Source organism: Delphinus delphis, chromosome 20 (assembly GCF_949987515.2).
Source record: "Delphinus delphis chromosome 20, mDelDel1.2, whole genome shotgun sequence".
Classification (NCBI taxonomy): domain Eukaryota; kingdom Metazoa; phylum Chordata; class Mammalia; order Artiodactyla; family Delphinidae; genus Delphinus; species Delphinus delphis.
In genome coordinates, this window is record NC_082702.1 from 22,837,528 (window position 1) to 22,852,495 (window position 14,968).

The 14,968-nt window shown below is 40.4% G+C and overlaps 1 protein-coding gene across 1 annotated transcript; it reads right to left on the reverse strand.

Annotated features, from left to right (window-relative positions):
• Positions 1 to 8,413: 8,413 nt before the first annotated feature.
• CEACAM18 (CEA cell adhesion molecule 18) lies at positions 8,414 to 10,971 on the reverse strand. Its single transcript, XM_059999283.1, is given in 6 exon segments — positions 8,414 to 8,794; positions 8,797 to 8,877; positions 8,880 to 9,261; positions 9,263 to 9,408; positions 9,411 to 9,491; positions 10,743 to 10,971. Coding segments are annotated over 6 exon segments (1,221 nt in total). The 3' UTR covers positions 8,414 to 8,492.
• Between the last annotated feature and the right edge of the window lie 3,997 nt (positions 10,972 to 14,968).

Sequence of the window (14,968 nt, forward strand, 5' to 3'; positions counted from 1 at the left end):
AAAGAATGATAGCTCTACACCTACTGCCATGAAAAGCTATCCAAGACATATGGTCGAGTTAAAATTCACAAAACCACATATAAAACTTGATCTATCTAAATAAAAAAGACAAACAGCCTGATAACCAAACAGATACAGATATATAAATACATTAGCAATAGTCAAGTATATATATACCTAGTTATTAACAGCAGTTACTTCCTGAGAAAAGAGCAGAATTGCATTGGGGAAAAAAGAAGGGAACAGCCAATTTCCCTGTATAGTCTACATGATTTTGTATTTGCATTTTTATAAGGAGCATGTTTTTATATGTTACTTGTACACTTTTTAAGCAATAAAAAATAATTTATTTATTTTAATGTAACCATTACATTAATTTATAGTTCTTTTGCTAGAAATATTATTTGTGGGATAATAAACAGTAAATGTGTATGTTGCTTTTTATTAATGAACCAGACATGCTCTCTCTGCCTTGACTCTTTGTACTAAAGGAACAGAAGTACACAAAGGAATAAACCCATACCTGAAGGAGAACAGAGTAAGGAGGTATTACTTGGGGATGAGATAGTTAGCATATATCTGGAAGCCAGCAAGTTAGCAACTTTCTGGAAGCCAGAAAGTTGATGGAAGAGGTTTAACAGGTAAAGGATGCCTTAGACAGCCAGCCCAGGACAAGCTATGAGGGCTGCAGAGGAGGGCTGCCAGTTAGCCTGGAGAACCGGGCAAGCTCTGAAGGTGGATCAACTGTACCCACCTGCTTTTCTCCACCACCGGCTTCCACCCTCCAGTCCCTCCCTCATACCCAGTAAGTACAGGCAGCTGGCATTTATCCTCAGGCAAAAGTAAACAAACAAGTCCCTGATAGCTCTTCTTTAAAGAAATTAAACAATTCTCCATATTGGAGAATCTAAGGTTTTTAGTCATCAACTTCATGTCTCACAGTAAAGTTCTCATTCTAGCCATCAGGTGGGCTCAGCCTAAAAATGAGTTCCCACTCACCTCCCCCACCTCATGTCCAGAGCACCCAGTCAGAATTATCACTGGAGAGATGTCACTCCAATTGCATGGACCTTCTTTCTTAAATATGACCAGACAAGCAAAGATCACCAAGATATTAGCAGATCCAGCAGCTTGAAAGGGAAAGACCAAGATATATAAACATGAAAAACAAATTCTGGTGAAAACAAAAATAATCAGGGAATAGAAGAAAACTTGACTCAAAGAGATTTAAGAAAGATTTTTATGAAGAAGATGTTGATTTGAAAAAAGAATAATCAGAGAAGCGATTAGAGATTTAAAATATGATAGCAGAAATAAAATGTTCACAAATCATAACATCTCCTAGAGCATAGGATAAAAAGAGAGAAAATGTGAAAGAACAGATAAAATCTGAAAGTCCAAGCTTCAGTAAATGGAGTCCCAGGAGAAAAGTATAGAGGAAAGGCTGGGAGTGGGAGGGGAGGGATGAGTGAACTCCAGCCATTTTCCCATCTTTGCATCACTCATTTTCCAGGGAGCTCTAATGGGATTCCCATCACGACTGAGGGGTAGTATGCTCAGGAAGGGGAGTTGAGGGTGGTCAGAAAATGGCAAATGGCTATCACTTTTTTAATGTGCCCTGATATCACCAAGGAAGCCAGGGTCATATAGCCTCTGTTCTTGTGGGAATTTGCATTTTAGGGATAGCTCATCTGAATCACTGAAAGAAACGTTAAAATCCGGGCAGGGTGAGCAGAGCCTTTCAGCTCATCACTAATGACCTGCCTTCAGGCTAACATCAGTACACCTTCTTTGGATTTGATTGTTCAGTTACTTACAATTGCACCCAATTCCCCAGGATTCAGCTCATGTTTCTCCATCTTGTTTACAAGGATATCATAACTTTTTCCAGTGTCCTGGTCTACAGAGTGAAGAAGGCACCTCTTGGATAAGTACCTGGCTAGTAAACATTCTGCCTTTTCCAGGAAAGCCCCTAATGAAGTCAGTAGACTCCCAGCAGCCATGTCTGTACTGTGGGATTCTGGTCCCTACTCAACTTGTCATGACTGACTGATCCAAGAGTAGATTTCTGATCAATTAGAAACAACTGGTTTTGCCATTCTAGAAAGTTGAAAATTGGTCTAGTAAGAGAGATTCTGGAGACAGTCTTTAGGTTTCAACCTACAGAGACGGGCCATGAATTCCCATAAATTCAAAAAGACGGGGTAGAAAAAAGCCAAAAAAAAACAGAAAATGCCACAAGTGAGAAAGTATAAGACAAAAGTCTCAAAAGTATGGTTGTCAAGAACCAAGAACTATAATATAGGCAAAGGTAGATTAACTGGAGACTTTCAAACCTCAGATGAAGAAACGGAATCCATCAGACAGGGTTAGGGAAGCAGTCGAGGCTTAGAGTTGAAAGATGGGGGCATGGTAAGAACTCTTAGGAAAGGAAATTTTGAATTAGCATTTTGTTCAGAAAGAGGTGGTAAGGCCAATGAGGAGAGCATAATAGTCAGTATAAAAGCCAATCAAAACATAAACAAAATATTTTAATCCAAAATTTGAATACGAAAAGAAAAACTGCAACACACTTAAAGAAGATGCCAGCATCAGTCAAGAAGGTTAAGATGAGCACTTGGCTTTCTGCATTTTTTTTTTTAATTTTTTTTTTTGGCTGTGTGGGTCTTCATTGCTGCGTGAGGGCTTTCTCTAGTTGCGGCGAGCAGGGGTTACTCTTCGTTGTGGTGCGCGGCCTTCTCATTGCAGTGGCTTCTCTTGTGTGGAGCACAGGCTCTAGGCACGCAGGCTCAGTATTTGTGGCTTGCGGGCTCTAGAGCACAGGCTCAGTAGTTGTGGTGCATGGGCTTAGTTGCTTCGCGGTATGTGGGATCTTCCTGGATCAGGGCTCAGACCCGTGTCCCCTGCATTGGCAGATGGATTCTTAACCATTGCGCCACCAGGGAAGCCTGGCTTTCTGCATTTCTATGTAACATTCCCAACACAGTTAAAAAAAAAACAAGTTCTGTCTACTTAAATCTCCTACTATTTTCTAGATGATGTTTATGCTGCCTTCAGCCAGTCGCAATAATTAAGCTATTTGAAATGTATTTCCCTGTTTCTCCTCCATCCATCAAGATGTTGTATTTCTGTTACGAAGTTGGAGTCACACTGACCTGGCTTTGAATCCAGTCTCTGCCACTTCCCAAGTATGTGACCTGAGCAACTTTCTTGAATCTTTGAGCTTCATTTTCCTGATTTGTAATTATTAAACACAATCATACATGGAAAGCATTTGGCATGGTGCCTGGGACATAGTGAGTACTCCATAAATGGTTGTTCTTTTCTATTGTTTCTGCTATTGTTCCTTTTATTTGCACTCAAACACTGGCACTACCATAAAAGACATAAACAAATGTGTTCAGATGTGTTCAACTGATTCATTTGTTACAAACATGTTTGACATTTTTAAGTGTGCTTTATATTTCTACGGCCTCAAAATCACACTTAAAACTTTTAACCCTGAGCTCCCTGATGAAGGTCAGAAGTTAGTTACACTTATCAATATATTTAGCACCAAATTTATATAGCTCTTGGGTTGTAGCTTTTGAGTTAAAAGAGGTGCCTAGCAAACTTGTGTCAGAGCTGCCTTTGCTGGAGCAGAAGCAGATTCTCTCAATAATGACGTATGAAATTTAGAAAGTGAATTTCTCAACTGCAAGTCTAATTAGCAACCAAAGAGTAAAGGTGATTTTGTTTGTTTTGTTTATGTTTTGTATTTCACTGAGATAAAATTTTCCAACCCAAAGAAAAGTGAAGTTTAACAGGTCTATAACTGGAGCCTTGGGAGTCTCACACACAATCACTTCCATTAGTCTAGTCAACCATTCTTTTCTGGAAGTTTGCCATGTAGAAACAAAAGGAGAACACCGAAAACAGCCCAGATACATGGGAAGCAACTTGGAATCACTGTCTGCTTCATCTATTACAAAGAAAGATCTGCCACATATGTCACACCACTGTTATAGAAACATGGAAAAATTTTCTGTGGAGCATTTTCTAGATATGTTAGATATAAAATACCAAATGAGTATCTAAACTCCCAGATCTTTGAAGAACATATAGATTTGGGCTTACAGCTCTCCCGCAAAAACCAAACAACCCAATTCAAAAATGGGCAAAGGATGTGAATAAATATACAATAGCCAGTAAGCACATGAAAAAGTGTTCAATATCAGTAGTCATTAGGGAAATAAAAATCAAAACCACAATGAGATACCACTTCACACCCATTAGAATGGGTACTATTTTTTTTTTAAATGAAGGAGGAAGGAAGAGGGGAAGAAAAACAAGTGTTGGTAAGGGTGTGGAGAAATTGGCACCTTTGTGCATTGCTGGTGGGAATGTAAAATGGTGCAGCCATTATGTAAAACAGTTTGGTGATTTCTCAAAAATTAAACATAAAATTACCATATGATCCAGCAATTCCACTCCTAGGCACATGCCCAAAAGAACTGAAAGTAGATACTTGTATACTAATGTTCCCAGCAGCATTATTCACAATAGCCAAAAGGTAGAAACAACCCAAGTGTCCATCAACAGATGAATAAACAAAATGTGTTATATATATACAAGGGAATATTATTCAGCCTTAAGAAGAAATAAAATTCTCATTCATGCTACAATATGAACCTTAAGTATTATTCTAAGTGAAATAAGCCAGATACTAAAGGACAAATGTATGACTCCATTTATACGAGGTACATATACTAGGCAACATAAAGACAGAAAGTAGAATAAAGATCACCAGGAGGTGGGGGGAGGAGAGAATGGGGAGTTATTGTTTGATGCGTACAAAGTCTCTTTGGGATGATGAAAGAGTTTCAGAAATAGATAGTGGTGATTGTTATACATCATTGTGAATGTACTTTATGACATTCACAAATTATACACTTAAAAATGGTTAAAATGGTAAATTTTGTTATATAGACTTTAACCACAATTTAAAAAAAACATAAATCCACCTCAACCCACATAAAACTAAAATAAGACGTCTAAAGTCCTTGGGCCATGTATAATGCCACAAAAATGTTTGATAACTACATCTGGCAAGCAGCTCAGCCCAGGAATGTGATACCATAATAGCATAATAAATACCAAAAGGCTCTGAAGCAGATTTCTCTTACTGGTTAAAACAGATGGAATTTTTTCATTAAAAAAAAAAGAAGAAAAATATTAGAGCTTTTTGATGGTTATGTTGTTAATAGATTCTGAACAAAGATTAGTTCAGAGACCAAATAGATGGCATGTGCTTTATCACACATCAGGAAAACATGTATAATCAGACTCTAAAGTGTTTTCTATTGATAGCAACTGGTTAAAACCAATATGTGGCCTTTTTGTACATTTTAAAACCTGAGAATAATTATGAGGTAAATAATAGAGGCAGAACACTCCTACTTTCAGCCAAGATGGAGTAAGGACTGGATTTACCCTACTATCAGTTTCTTTTTTTAATTTTAGTTGTGGCATGCGGTATCCTTTAGTTGAGGCATGCGGACTTCTTAGTTGTGGCATGCAGACTCTTAGTTGTGACATGTGGACTTCTTACTTGTGGCATGCATGCAGGATCTAGTTCCCCAACCAGGGATCGAACCTGGGCCCCCTGTAATGGGAGTACGAAGTCCCACCTACTGGACCACCAGGGAAGTCCCTACCCTACTATCTGAAACAACTAAAAATCAGGACAAAGCATATGAAAGAACAGTTCTCAAGACATTAGCCATCAGGCAATAAAGGACAGTGATGCATGAGAGATGGGGAACAAACAAGGTGAACCCCATGATTGTTCCAGTTTCCAGAAACCTAGAGAAACAGCAGAATGTATTAAGTAGAGACATGGAAGATATTAAAAAGTCTTAAAATGAAATTCTAGAAATAAAAACTACAACATCTGAGATGATAGATACACTGGATGGAATTAAAGGCAGGTTAAATGTTGCAGAAGAAAAGATTAGTGAACTTGAAGACAAAACAATGGAAACTATCCAAAAAGAAATACCAAAAAAAAAAAAAAAAAAAAGAGAGAGAGAGAGAGACTCTAAAAAAGCAAAGCAAGAAAGAAAAGATGAGAGCAATAGTGAGATATGGGACTTCAGGAGGCCTAATATGTGTATAATCAGTCTCCAAAGGAGAGGGAAAGAAATAATGGCCAAAAAGTTTCCAAATTTGATGAAAACTGTAAATCCACATATATGAGAAGCTTAATGAACACAAAGGATAAGAAAAATCACTCCTTGTCATTCAGGTTTCAGCTAAAATGGCACCATCTCAGAGAAGTCTTCCCTTACCACCAAACCTTAAGTAGCATTATGGAATTATCTTGTCTTAAAAATTGTTTACTTTTTATCGCATATCCCTAAATCCTCCCCTCAGTGTAAGCTCCACAAGGACAGGCCCTTTTCTGCATTCTTTACTAGAACAAACACATAGGCACTGTGTTCCCAGGACCTAGCAGAGCACCTAGCATTGAGAAGGTACTCAATACATATTTTATGAGTTAATGAATAATTTTATCCATTCCTAACCTTTAGTAAAGAATTCCTGTTTCAAAATCCTTCCCAAATGATCAAAACCATTCTTTTTGCATTCCCAACATTTCCTTTTGCTCCCAGATTAATATAATGTTGCCATTGAACAATAAAGCATTTATTAGTACTAACTGTCTTTCCCTAAAAGTAGTCACCTCACCATTTCTCGAGGAATGACCTATAAGAAAACAGTGCTTCCAGGCCACATTGACTCCAGGCAAGGCTCTGGCAACACTGCTGCCAAGTTTGACATCCACCTTTCCAGAGAACATATTCTTAGTTCTCCAGTAGAACATCATTTCCATCAAAACAGCGGTTTACTGGACAGATATTATAGGCAAACATTTTACACTTTATATATATTATTTATTTAATCTATGATGAGATTACAGATAAGGCAATTGAGGCCTAGGAAGGTGAAGTAATGTACCTAGTCACATGACTAGTAAGTAGCAGAATATAAACCTCAGTCTGTTTGACTCCAAAATGTTGTTCTTTATACAACACTGAGATGAAATTTAAAGTGTTACGAAATTGCAGCTAAGTATCAAACAGCATATATCTCTGTAGGAGGGATATAACTTTCAGCCTGCTTTCCATCTAATAAAATGAAAAAGACAAAATTAGTAGCTCAATCACAGAGCCTCTACTATTGTCTGAGATGATGATAATCAACAACAAACACTTGCGTCAGCCAAGGTATTTTTCTCTTAAAGCTCGGAAGATTTAAAGCTAGGAAGACCTGAAGTCTTGAATAGACGGAAATTATTTTACAAAAATTCATGTATCAAAGATATGTGACTATACAAAGAAAATGAAGTTTCTACATTCTAGAAGATTGGTTGAAGGGAAACAGAATACCTTTCATTAACTTTAAGATGTACTTTTTCATTTTTCACATTTCAGCATCTCTGAAATTCATGTGCATCTTACAATCAATAGTGCCTGACCATCACCCAGGCAGCAGTTTATGATGTGGCTATCAAGTTACATGAGTGAATTCAGCCATAGCCATTCATATTATCATTGTTTCTATGTCTAAATAAGTCCAAAATAACTTTTTTAAAAAGTTGTTCAAAATATATTTTTCCTTTTTTATGGAGATATAACTGACATATAATGTTGTACAGTTTAAGTTGTAAAATGTGTTGGTTTGATTCATTTACATATTGCCATAGGGTTACTACAGTAGTGCTAGCTAACACCTTTATCATGGCACATATTTATAATTTCTTTTTTTATAGTGAGAATAGTTAAGATTTAGTCTCTTAGCAATTTTGAAGTTTGTAATACAGTATTGTCGACTATAATCCCTATGTTGTGCATCAGATTTCCAGATCTTATTTATCCACTAGTTGTAAGTTGGTACCCTTATACAGCATCTTCTCAGTGCCCCCACCCCCAGCCCCTGGTGACCACCATCCTAATCTCTGTCAAAATAAGTTTTTTTTAACTTCATGCTGTTTTACCTTTATTGGGGTTTGTTTTCTAATAATAAGAACAATTTATATAATTTGTGAGAAAAAAAAAACACTTCAGAATATACAGTAAAGTATACAAAGAAGGAAACTGAGATAACACTGTTGATAGGTAATATTTTCCACAATTTTTGCACAGGTGCGTATATATGTGTGTATATATATATGTATATATATATATATATACATATATATGTGTGTGTGTGTACACATAAAACTGGAAAACACATACATACATACACACTGTAATATTACATCTATATCAATCAACTAATCTATACTTTTCACAATATGATACTATCAGATGCAGGTTTGCATTATGCATTTCTAACCTGGCAACAAGTTGTGAACATTCTCTGCATCAGTAAATGGCTTTCCCCAGCGTGGTTTCTAACAATGACAGATTCACTCAACATGTGCTGCATCCCATTTAAGCAATTCCCGGTTATTGGGCATGTATAGGTTGTTCCGTTTCTCTGTCCCTGGCAATGTTGAGAAGGGGCATACCTGATGGTCCCATGGTGTCGGATAAGGAAGTGGGGGAGTTGGAACCCTCCTTGCCCATCTGGTCTTGTCTTCTATGTCTGAGGTGGGTGGTCATGTAGCCCAATTTGCCCTGGTAGAGTAATGTCTGATCAGGGTATGAATGAGGAATGCACAGAAGAGGACACTGCCCACTGCTGTCACCATGATGAGAAATACCAGCAAGGATCCTGAGATAGTGAAACCTTTGCTAAAAGCAGTCCTGTGCCAGGGCACCTGGAGTTGGACTTCCTGATATCTGTATCTGCCCATCTGGTCCCAGATCAGATTCAGGAAGGTAATTTTTTCTCTGAGAAGTTCAGGAGGAAGTGGATCCACTGGTACTTGAATTCTGGTCTGAAATAGGAGATACACTCCATCTCCACCTGGGAGCCCATCTCAGCAGGCAGGATGCCATTGAAGTTACGGCGCTTACTCCTGATCAGCACACTGGAGGGACCATAGGTCAATGTCGGAAAGATTACTTCACTTCTCTCAATAATCTGTGGGAGGATTTCTATCCCACACTGAAGTGGTGAGTTGCAGCTACTGATCCTTTGGATGATGAGTGTCTTGTTGTCTGGGGAGACTGTCATGTGGTCATAGCTGGACACCTGTGTGTAACTCACATACCACTTGACGTTGGTGGCACTGGTATGGCAGACAGCAGCCACGGAATCCATGTTTTCTGCCCACGGAGCTAATGTTGACTGAGATGCCTGGGATTTCCAACTCTCGAATCTCAGGCCAGCCAGTTGCTCTCTGGGTCCCGTTGCTGGCTTCTACCCACACAGTGTAGCTCCCTGTATCACTTAATTGAGACCCCCTGATCAGCAGTCACCTGTCATGTACATTCTTTCCCGGCTGTTGAACATGGGCCCATGCCACAAGGACCAGCTCCCCCCAGAGGCTGCATCTATGTCTGGAAAGGTCCATGAGCTGCGTACGTCCTCCTGGTGGAGGGGTCTCTCTAGGGACCAGGAAGCCTCTTATGCCCCTTCACAGACCTGCATCAAAATAACTTTTAAATAAGTATAAAATTAAAATTCTAAAGGTTGCTTATTTCTTTCTTAGTATTACATAAAATAAGGGTGTGGCTCACAGTTGATGATGTCTTAGATTTAATGAAGTTCAATATTTCATTTGGGAAGACACTTTTATTGGCCTTTTGGTTATGAACAGGTTGGCACCCCTATCCCTTCAGGCCCCCACCCCCAATATGGGAGGCACAGCTCAACAAAACCACAGGAATTTTCCATTCTTCAACATACATTCAGGCAGCCAAAGGATTGGGGCTCCTGAGAAAGAAAAGTGATAGGACAAAGAGAAAGGGCTCTGTAGGCAAAGGCTTGATGTCAATGAAGAAACAAGCAAGTGCAAGTTTTAAAGCTGAAGTAGTCAGCAGTAGTAGCAACAGCATAATCACACTATCTCTAAGCACCTAAACAAGTCAGGCACCAAGTGCTTTACATTAACTCATTTAATCCTGTAACAACTATATGAATTAGGTACAATTTTTATGTCCACCTCAGAAGTTCAGAAAGGCTAAGTAACTTGTTCAAGGTCACATGGCCAATAAGAATGACCTTAGTTAATTCCCTAGTCAGTTCCATGCAGTAGTGATGTCTAGAAAGCTTTACAGACCAAGATATATGTGGAGGGCATATTACAGCCAAGTGAAGGGTCTATCAGGTGAACACTCACTGTCAACTGCAAAAAATGTGGAGAGTTGAGTTAGGGACAATCCAGGAGCTTATGTCCCTAGCATAAGATTTAGAGAAGACTTAGAAAATTGTGGGTTACATAAGGAGTACAGTCAATTGATAGAGATAATGCCCAAACAAATGGGATTATCACTAGGGTGGAAGGCTGAATGGAAGTGAAGATATTCAAGCAAGGACCTTACCCCTCTAAGGATCTGATAGATTCTTCTCATTAGGATTCAAGCCTGTCCCAATCATCATACTGTTGTCTTAGCGAGATGAGAAAGGAGGATAAAACTTATATGGAAATAAAAAAGTCCCTGAATGTCCAAATAAGTGCTGAGAAAGAAGAACAAAGCAGGGGTCATCACATTTCCTGATTTTAAGCTATACTATAAAGCTATAGTAATCAAAACAGTATGGTACTGGCAAACGCCAGTGAGCCTATAATTGGCCCCAGCCCTTGCTACCTGCTTTGGCCCCCTCTGCCACTACATAGGCACCTGCAGCTGGCCCCTGCAGCCGAGTATGTGCACACCACTGGCTCCATCCACCACCACTGCCTGCCCTGCTACCAGTCTTGGAGGTGCCACTTAGGAGCCCAAAAGATCTTGAAGCCACAGAATTCCTGCAGTGCTTGCCAAGGACCACACAGTTGTCAATACTGTGGACCCCAATGTCCTGGAGCCAAAGAGACATCATATACCATTGGACCCAGTGCCACCATGCACCTTTCCACATGGCACTCTGCATCACTAGATCAGGGTCACAGAATAACCAGTATGGGTCCCTATCAGCAGGTAGAAGGCTTCCCTTAACAAAATCAGTCAGTAAAGTCTGGAGGACGTGACTGCTTCTTCAAATGTGCAGATACCTATACAACACTACAGGGGTCATGGAGAATCAGGGGAAACATGTCTCCATCAAAAGAATACAGTAAAATTCCAGTATCTGATTGCAAAGAAATGGAAATCCAGGAATTGCCTGACAAAGAATTCAAAATAATTCTTCTATGAATACTCAGAGAGCTACAAGAGAACACAGATGAAAAATTTAATGCTATCAGGAAAACAATACAAGAACAAAATGAGAACCTCAAAAAAGAGATAGAAAACATAAAAAAAGAACCAAACAGAAAATCTGGAGCTGTAGAATACAATGACTGAAATAAAGAATTGAATAGAAAGCTTCAAGAGCAGACTTGAACAAGCAGAAGAGCGAATTGGTGATCCAGAGGACAGATTGATTGAAATTTTACAAACAGAAGAGCAAAAAGAAAAAAGAATGAAAAGGAGTGTAGAAAGCCTACAGAAGTTATGGGACACCATCAAAAGAAATAATGTGTACTAGGGGAGAAAGGAATAGAAAGCTTATTTCAATAAATAATGGCTGAGAAATTCTGAAATATGGGGAGAGATTAGGCCATCAAAGTTCATGAAGCAAATATGTCACCTCAAACTCTCAATCCAAAACGTTTTTCTCTAAGACACATAGTAATAAAAGTGTCTAGGACTTCCCTGATGGTGCAGTGGTTAAGAATCCACCTGCCAATGCAGGGGACACGGGTGTGAGCCCTGGTCCGGGAAGATCCCACATGCTGCAGAGCAACTAAGCCCATGTGCCGCAACTACTGAGCCTGCCCTCTAAAGCCTGTGAGCCACAACTACTGAGCCCATGTGCCACAACTAATGAAGCCCACGTTCCTAGAACCCTGCTCTGCAAGGAGAAGCCACTGCAATGAGAAGCCCATACACCACAATGAAGAGTAGCCCCTACTCGCTGCAACTAGAGAAAGCCTGCGCACAGCAATGAAGACCCAACACAGCCAAAAATTAATTAATTAATTACGTTTTTTTAAAGTGTCTAAAAACAAAGGCAAAGAGATAATTTTAAAAGAAACAAGAGAGGGCTTCCCCGGCAGTCCAGCGGTTAAGACTTCCACTCCAGGGGGCACGGATTTGATCCCTGGTCAGGGAACTAAGACCTCGCATGCTGCACATCATGGCCAAAAAAAAAAAGAAGCAAGAGAAAAAAATATCTCTCATACAAAGGAACCCCCATAAGGCTATCAGTGGATGTCTCAGCAGAGACATTACAGCCCAGGAGAAAATGAGCTAATATATTCAAAGTGCTATAAGAAATAAACTACCAAAGATTGTGGACTAGGAGGACGTGGAATTCGCGTCTCTGCACAACTAGGGCACCTACCAGGCACTGGTGGGGGACCACAGACACCTAAGGGGATGGGAGGAATCCCCAGCGACCGGGTAGGTTGTGGGGTGGGGAGTGACGGGGGAGGAGAAGTGGAGCGGGGACAGGACCAGTGCCCCTGAGGGGCGGCTGGGGGAGAGGAAGGGATCACACGCCCAGAGGGGGAAAGGGGGGCACCATTGGAAGGTCAGAGGATCAGAAGGGAGCGTAGCCAACGTTTCCCCTGTGCAGTTGGGCCCTGGGGAGCCTGCTGAGATCCCGGGCCTGATCCTCTGCCAACCAAGGTCCCCTCCAACAGCATGAGTTCTGAGGGAGTGGGAGGGAGGGAAGGGGGAGCAAAAGTAAAGGCCAGACGGACAGGACTGGCACCCCTGGGGGGCGGCGGGTGGAGAGTAGAAGTTCCCACACATGGTGGGACCCACCCACACTTCAGCAGCAAGGGGAGATGCTTGGGAGAGTGGAGGAACGGAAGGGAGCATGGCCAACACTTTCCCTGCTGACTTGGGCACCAGGGAGCCTCTTGGTCTCCTGGGCTTAATACTGTGCCTTCAGAGGCTCCCTCCAGCATTGCAGACCCTAAGCCCTGCCCCTACACCCCCACTCAGAGCCCTACTTCTACAAGCGACACTCAGAGACCACCTCTGAGACCCGCTCCAACCACACTGGGCCTAAACCTCGCCCACAAACGCTCACTCACAGCTTACCTCCAAACTCTGGAGCTCCACTCTCCAAGGTCCCCCTCAGAACTGCCTTTCCCCTGTCACCAGGTCCTAAGCCTAGGTCCCACCCCACTCTTGAATGTCGCCCCGCCTAGGCCCCGCCCCCAAGGCCTTTTCCAGCTGCATGGGTCTTGAGCCTAGTCCCCACGCCCACCCTAAACCCCACCTCGCCTAAGCTCCGCCCCCCACAGCCAAGGCCTTTTCTGGCATTTTTTTTGCTTTCTTCTTTTAGGTTGTGGTTCTGTTTTAACCCATTGTTGCTGATTCATCTATATTATACTTTCTTCTAATAAATCTTTCATTTTTCTAATTTTATTTTATTATTTATAATTTGTTACTGTTCTGCTCCTTTGGGGATGTTCCCCCCTCTCTTGTTTTTACTTTTTTTTTCTTTCTCTTTTCTGTTGTGGTTCTGTTATACCTTGTTGTAGTTCTTTCAATTATATTTTTATTTTTCCTAATATATTTTTTATCTTTCTAATTCCTAAAACTTAAAAATTTTTTAATGTTTATTTTCTTATTGATCATCCATTTTATACACATCAGTGTACACATGTCAAATCTCAACCTGTCAATTCATTACACCCCAACCCCAACCCCCTGCTGCTTTTCCCCCTTGGTGTCCATACGTTTGTTCTCTACTTCTGTGTCTCAATTTCTGCTCTGCCAACCAGTTCATCGGTACCATTTTCTAGGTTCCACATATATGTGTTAATATACGATATTTGCTTTTCTCTTTCTGACTTACGTCACTCTGTATGACAGTCTCTAGATGCATCCACGTCTCTACAAATGACCCAATTTCGTTCCTTTCTATGGCTGAGTAATATTCCACTGTATATATGTACCACATCTTCATTACCATTCGTCTGTCAATGGGCATTTAGGTTGCCTCCATGACCTGGCTATTGTAAATAGTGCTGCAATGAACATTGGGGTGCATGTGTCTTTTTGAATTATGGTTTTCTCTGGGTATATGCCCAGTAGTGGGATTGCTGGTTCATATGGTAATTCTATTTTTAGTTCTTTAAGGAAAGTCCATACCGTTCTCCATAGTGGCTGTATCAATTTACATTCCCACCAACAGTGCAAGAGGGTTCCCTTTTCTCAACACCCTCTCCAGCATTTGTTGTTTGCAGATTTCCTGATGATGCTCATTCTACCTGGTGTCAGGTGATACCTCATTGTAGTTTTGATTTGCATTTCTCTAATAATAAGTGATGTTGAGCAGCTTTTCATACGCTTCTTCACCATCTGTATGTCTTCTCTGGAGAAATGTCTATTTAGGTCTTCTGCCCATTTTTGGATTGTGTTGTTTTTTTTAATATTGAGCTGCATGAGCTCCTTATATATTTTGGAGATAAATCCTTTGTCCAATGATTCATTTGCAATTATTTTCTCCCATTCTGAGGGTTGACTTTTCGTCTTGTTTATGGTTTCCTTTGCTGTGCAAAAGCTTTGAAGTTTCATTAGGTCCCATTTGTTTATTTTTGTTTTTATTTACATTTCTCTAGGAGGTGGGTCAAAAAGGATCTTGCTGTGATTTATGTCAAAGAGTGTTCTTCCTAAGTTTTCCTCTAAGAGTTTTATACTGTCCTGTCTTACATTTAGGTCTCTAATCCATTTTGAGTTTATTTTTGTGTATGGTGTTAGGGAGTGTTCTAATTTCATTCTTTTACATGTAGCTGTCCAGTTTTCCCAGCACCACTTATTGAAGAGACTGTCTTTTCTCCATTGTATATCCTTGCCTCCTTTGTCATAGATTG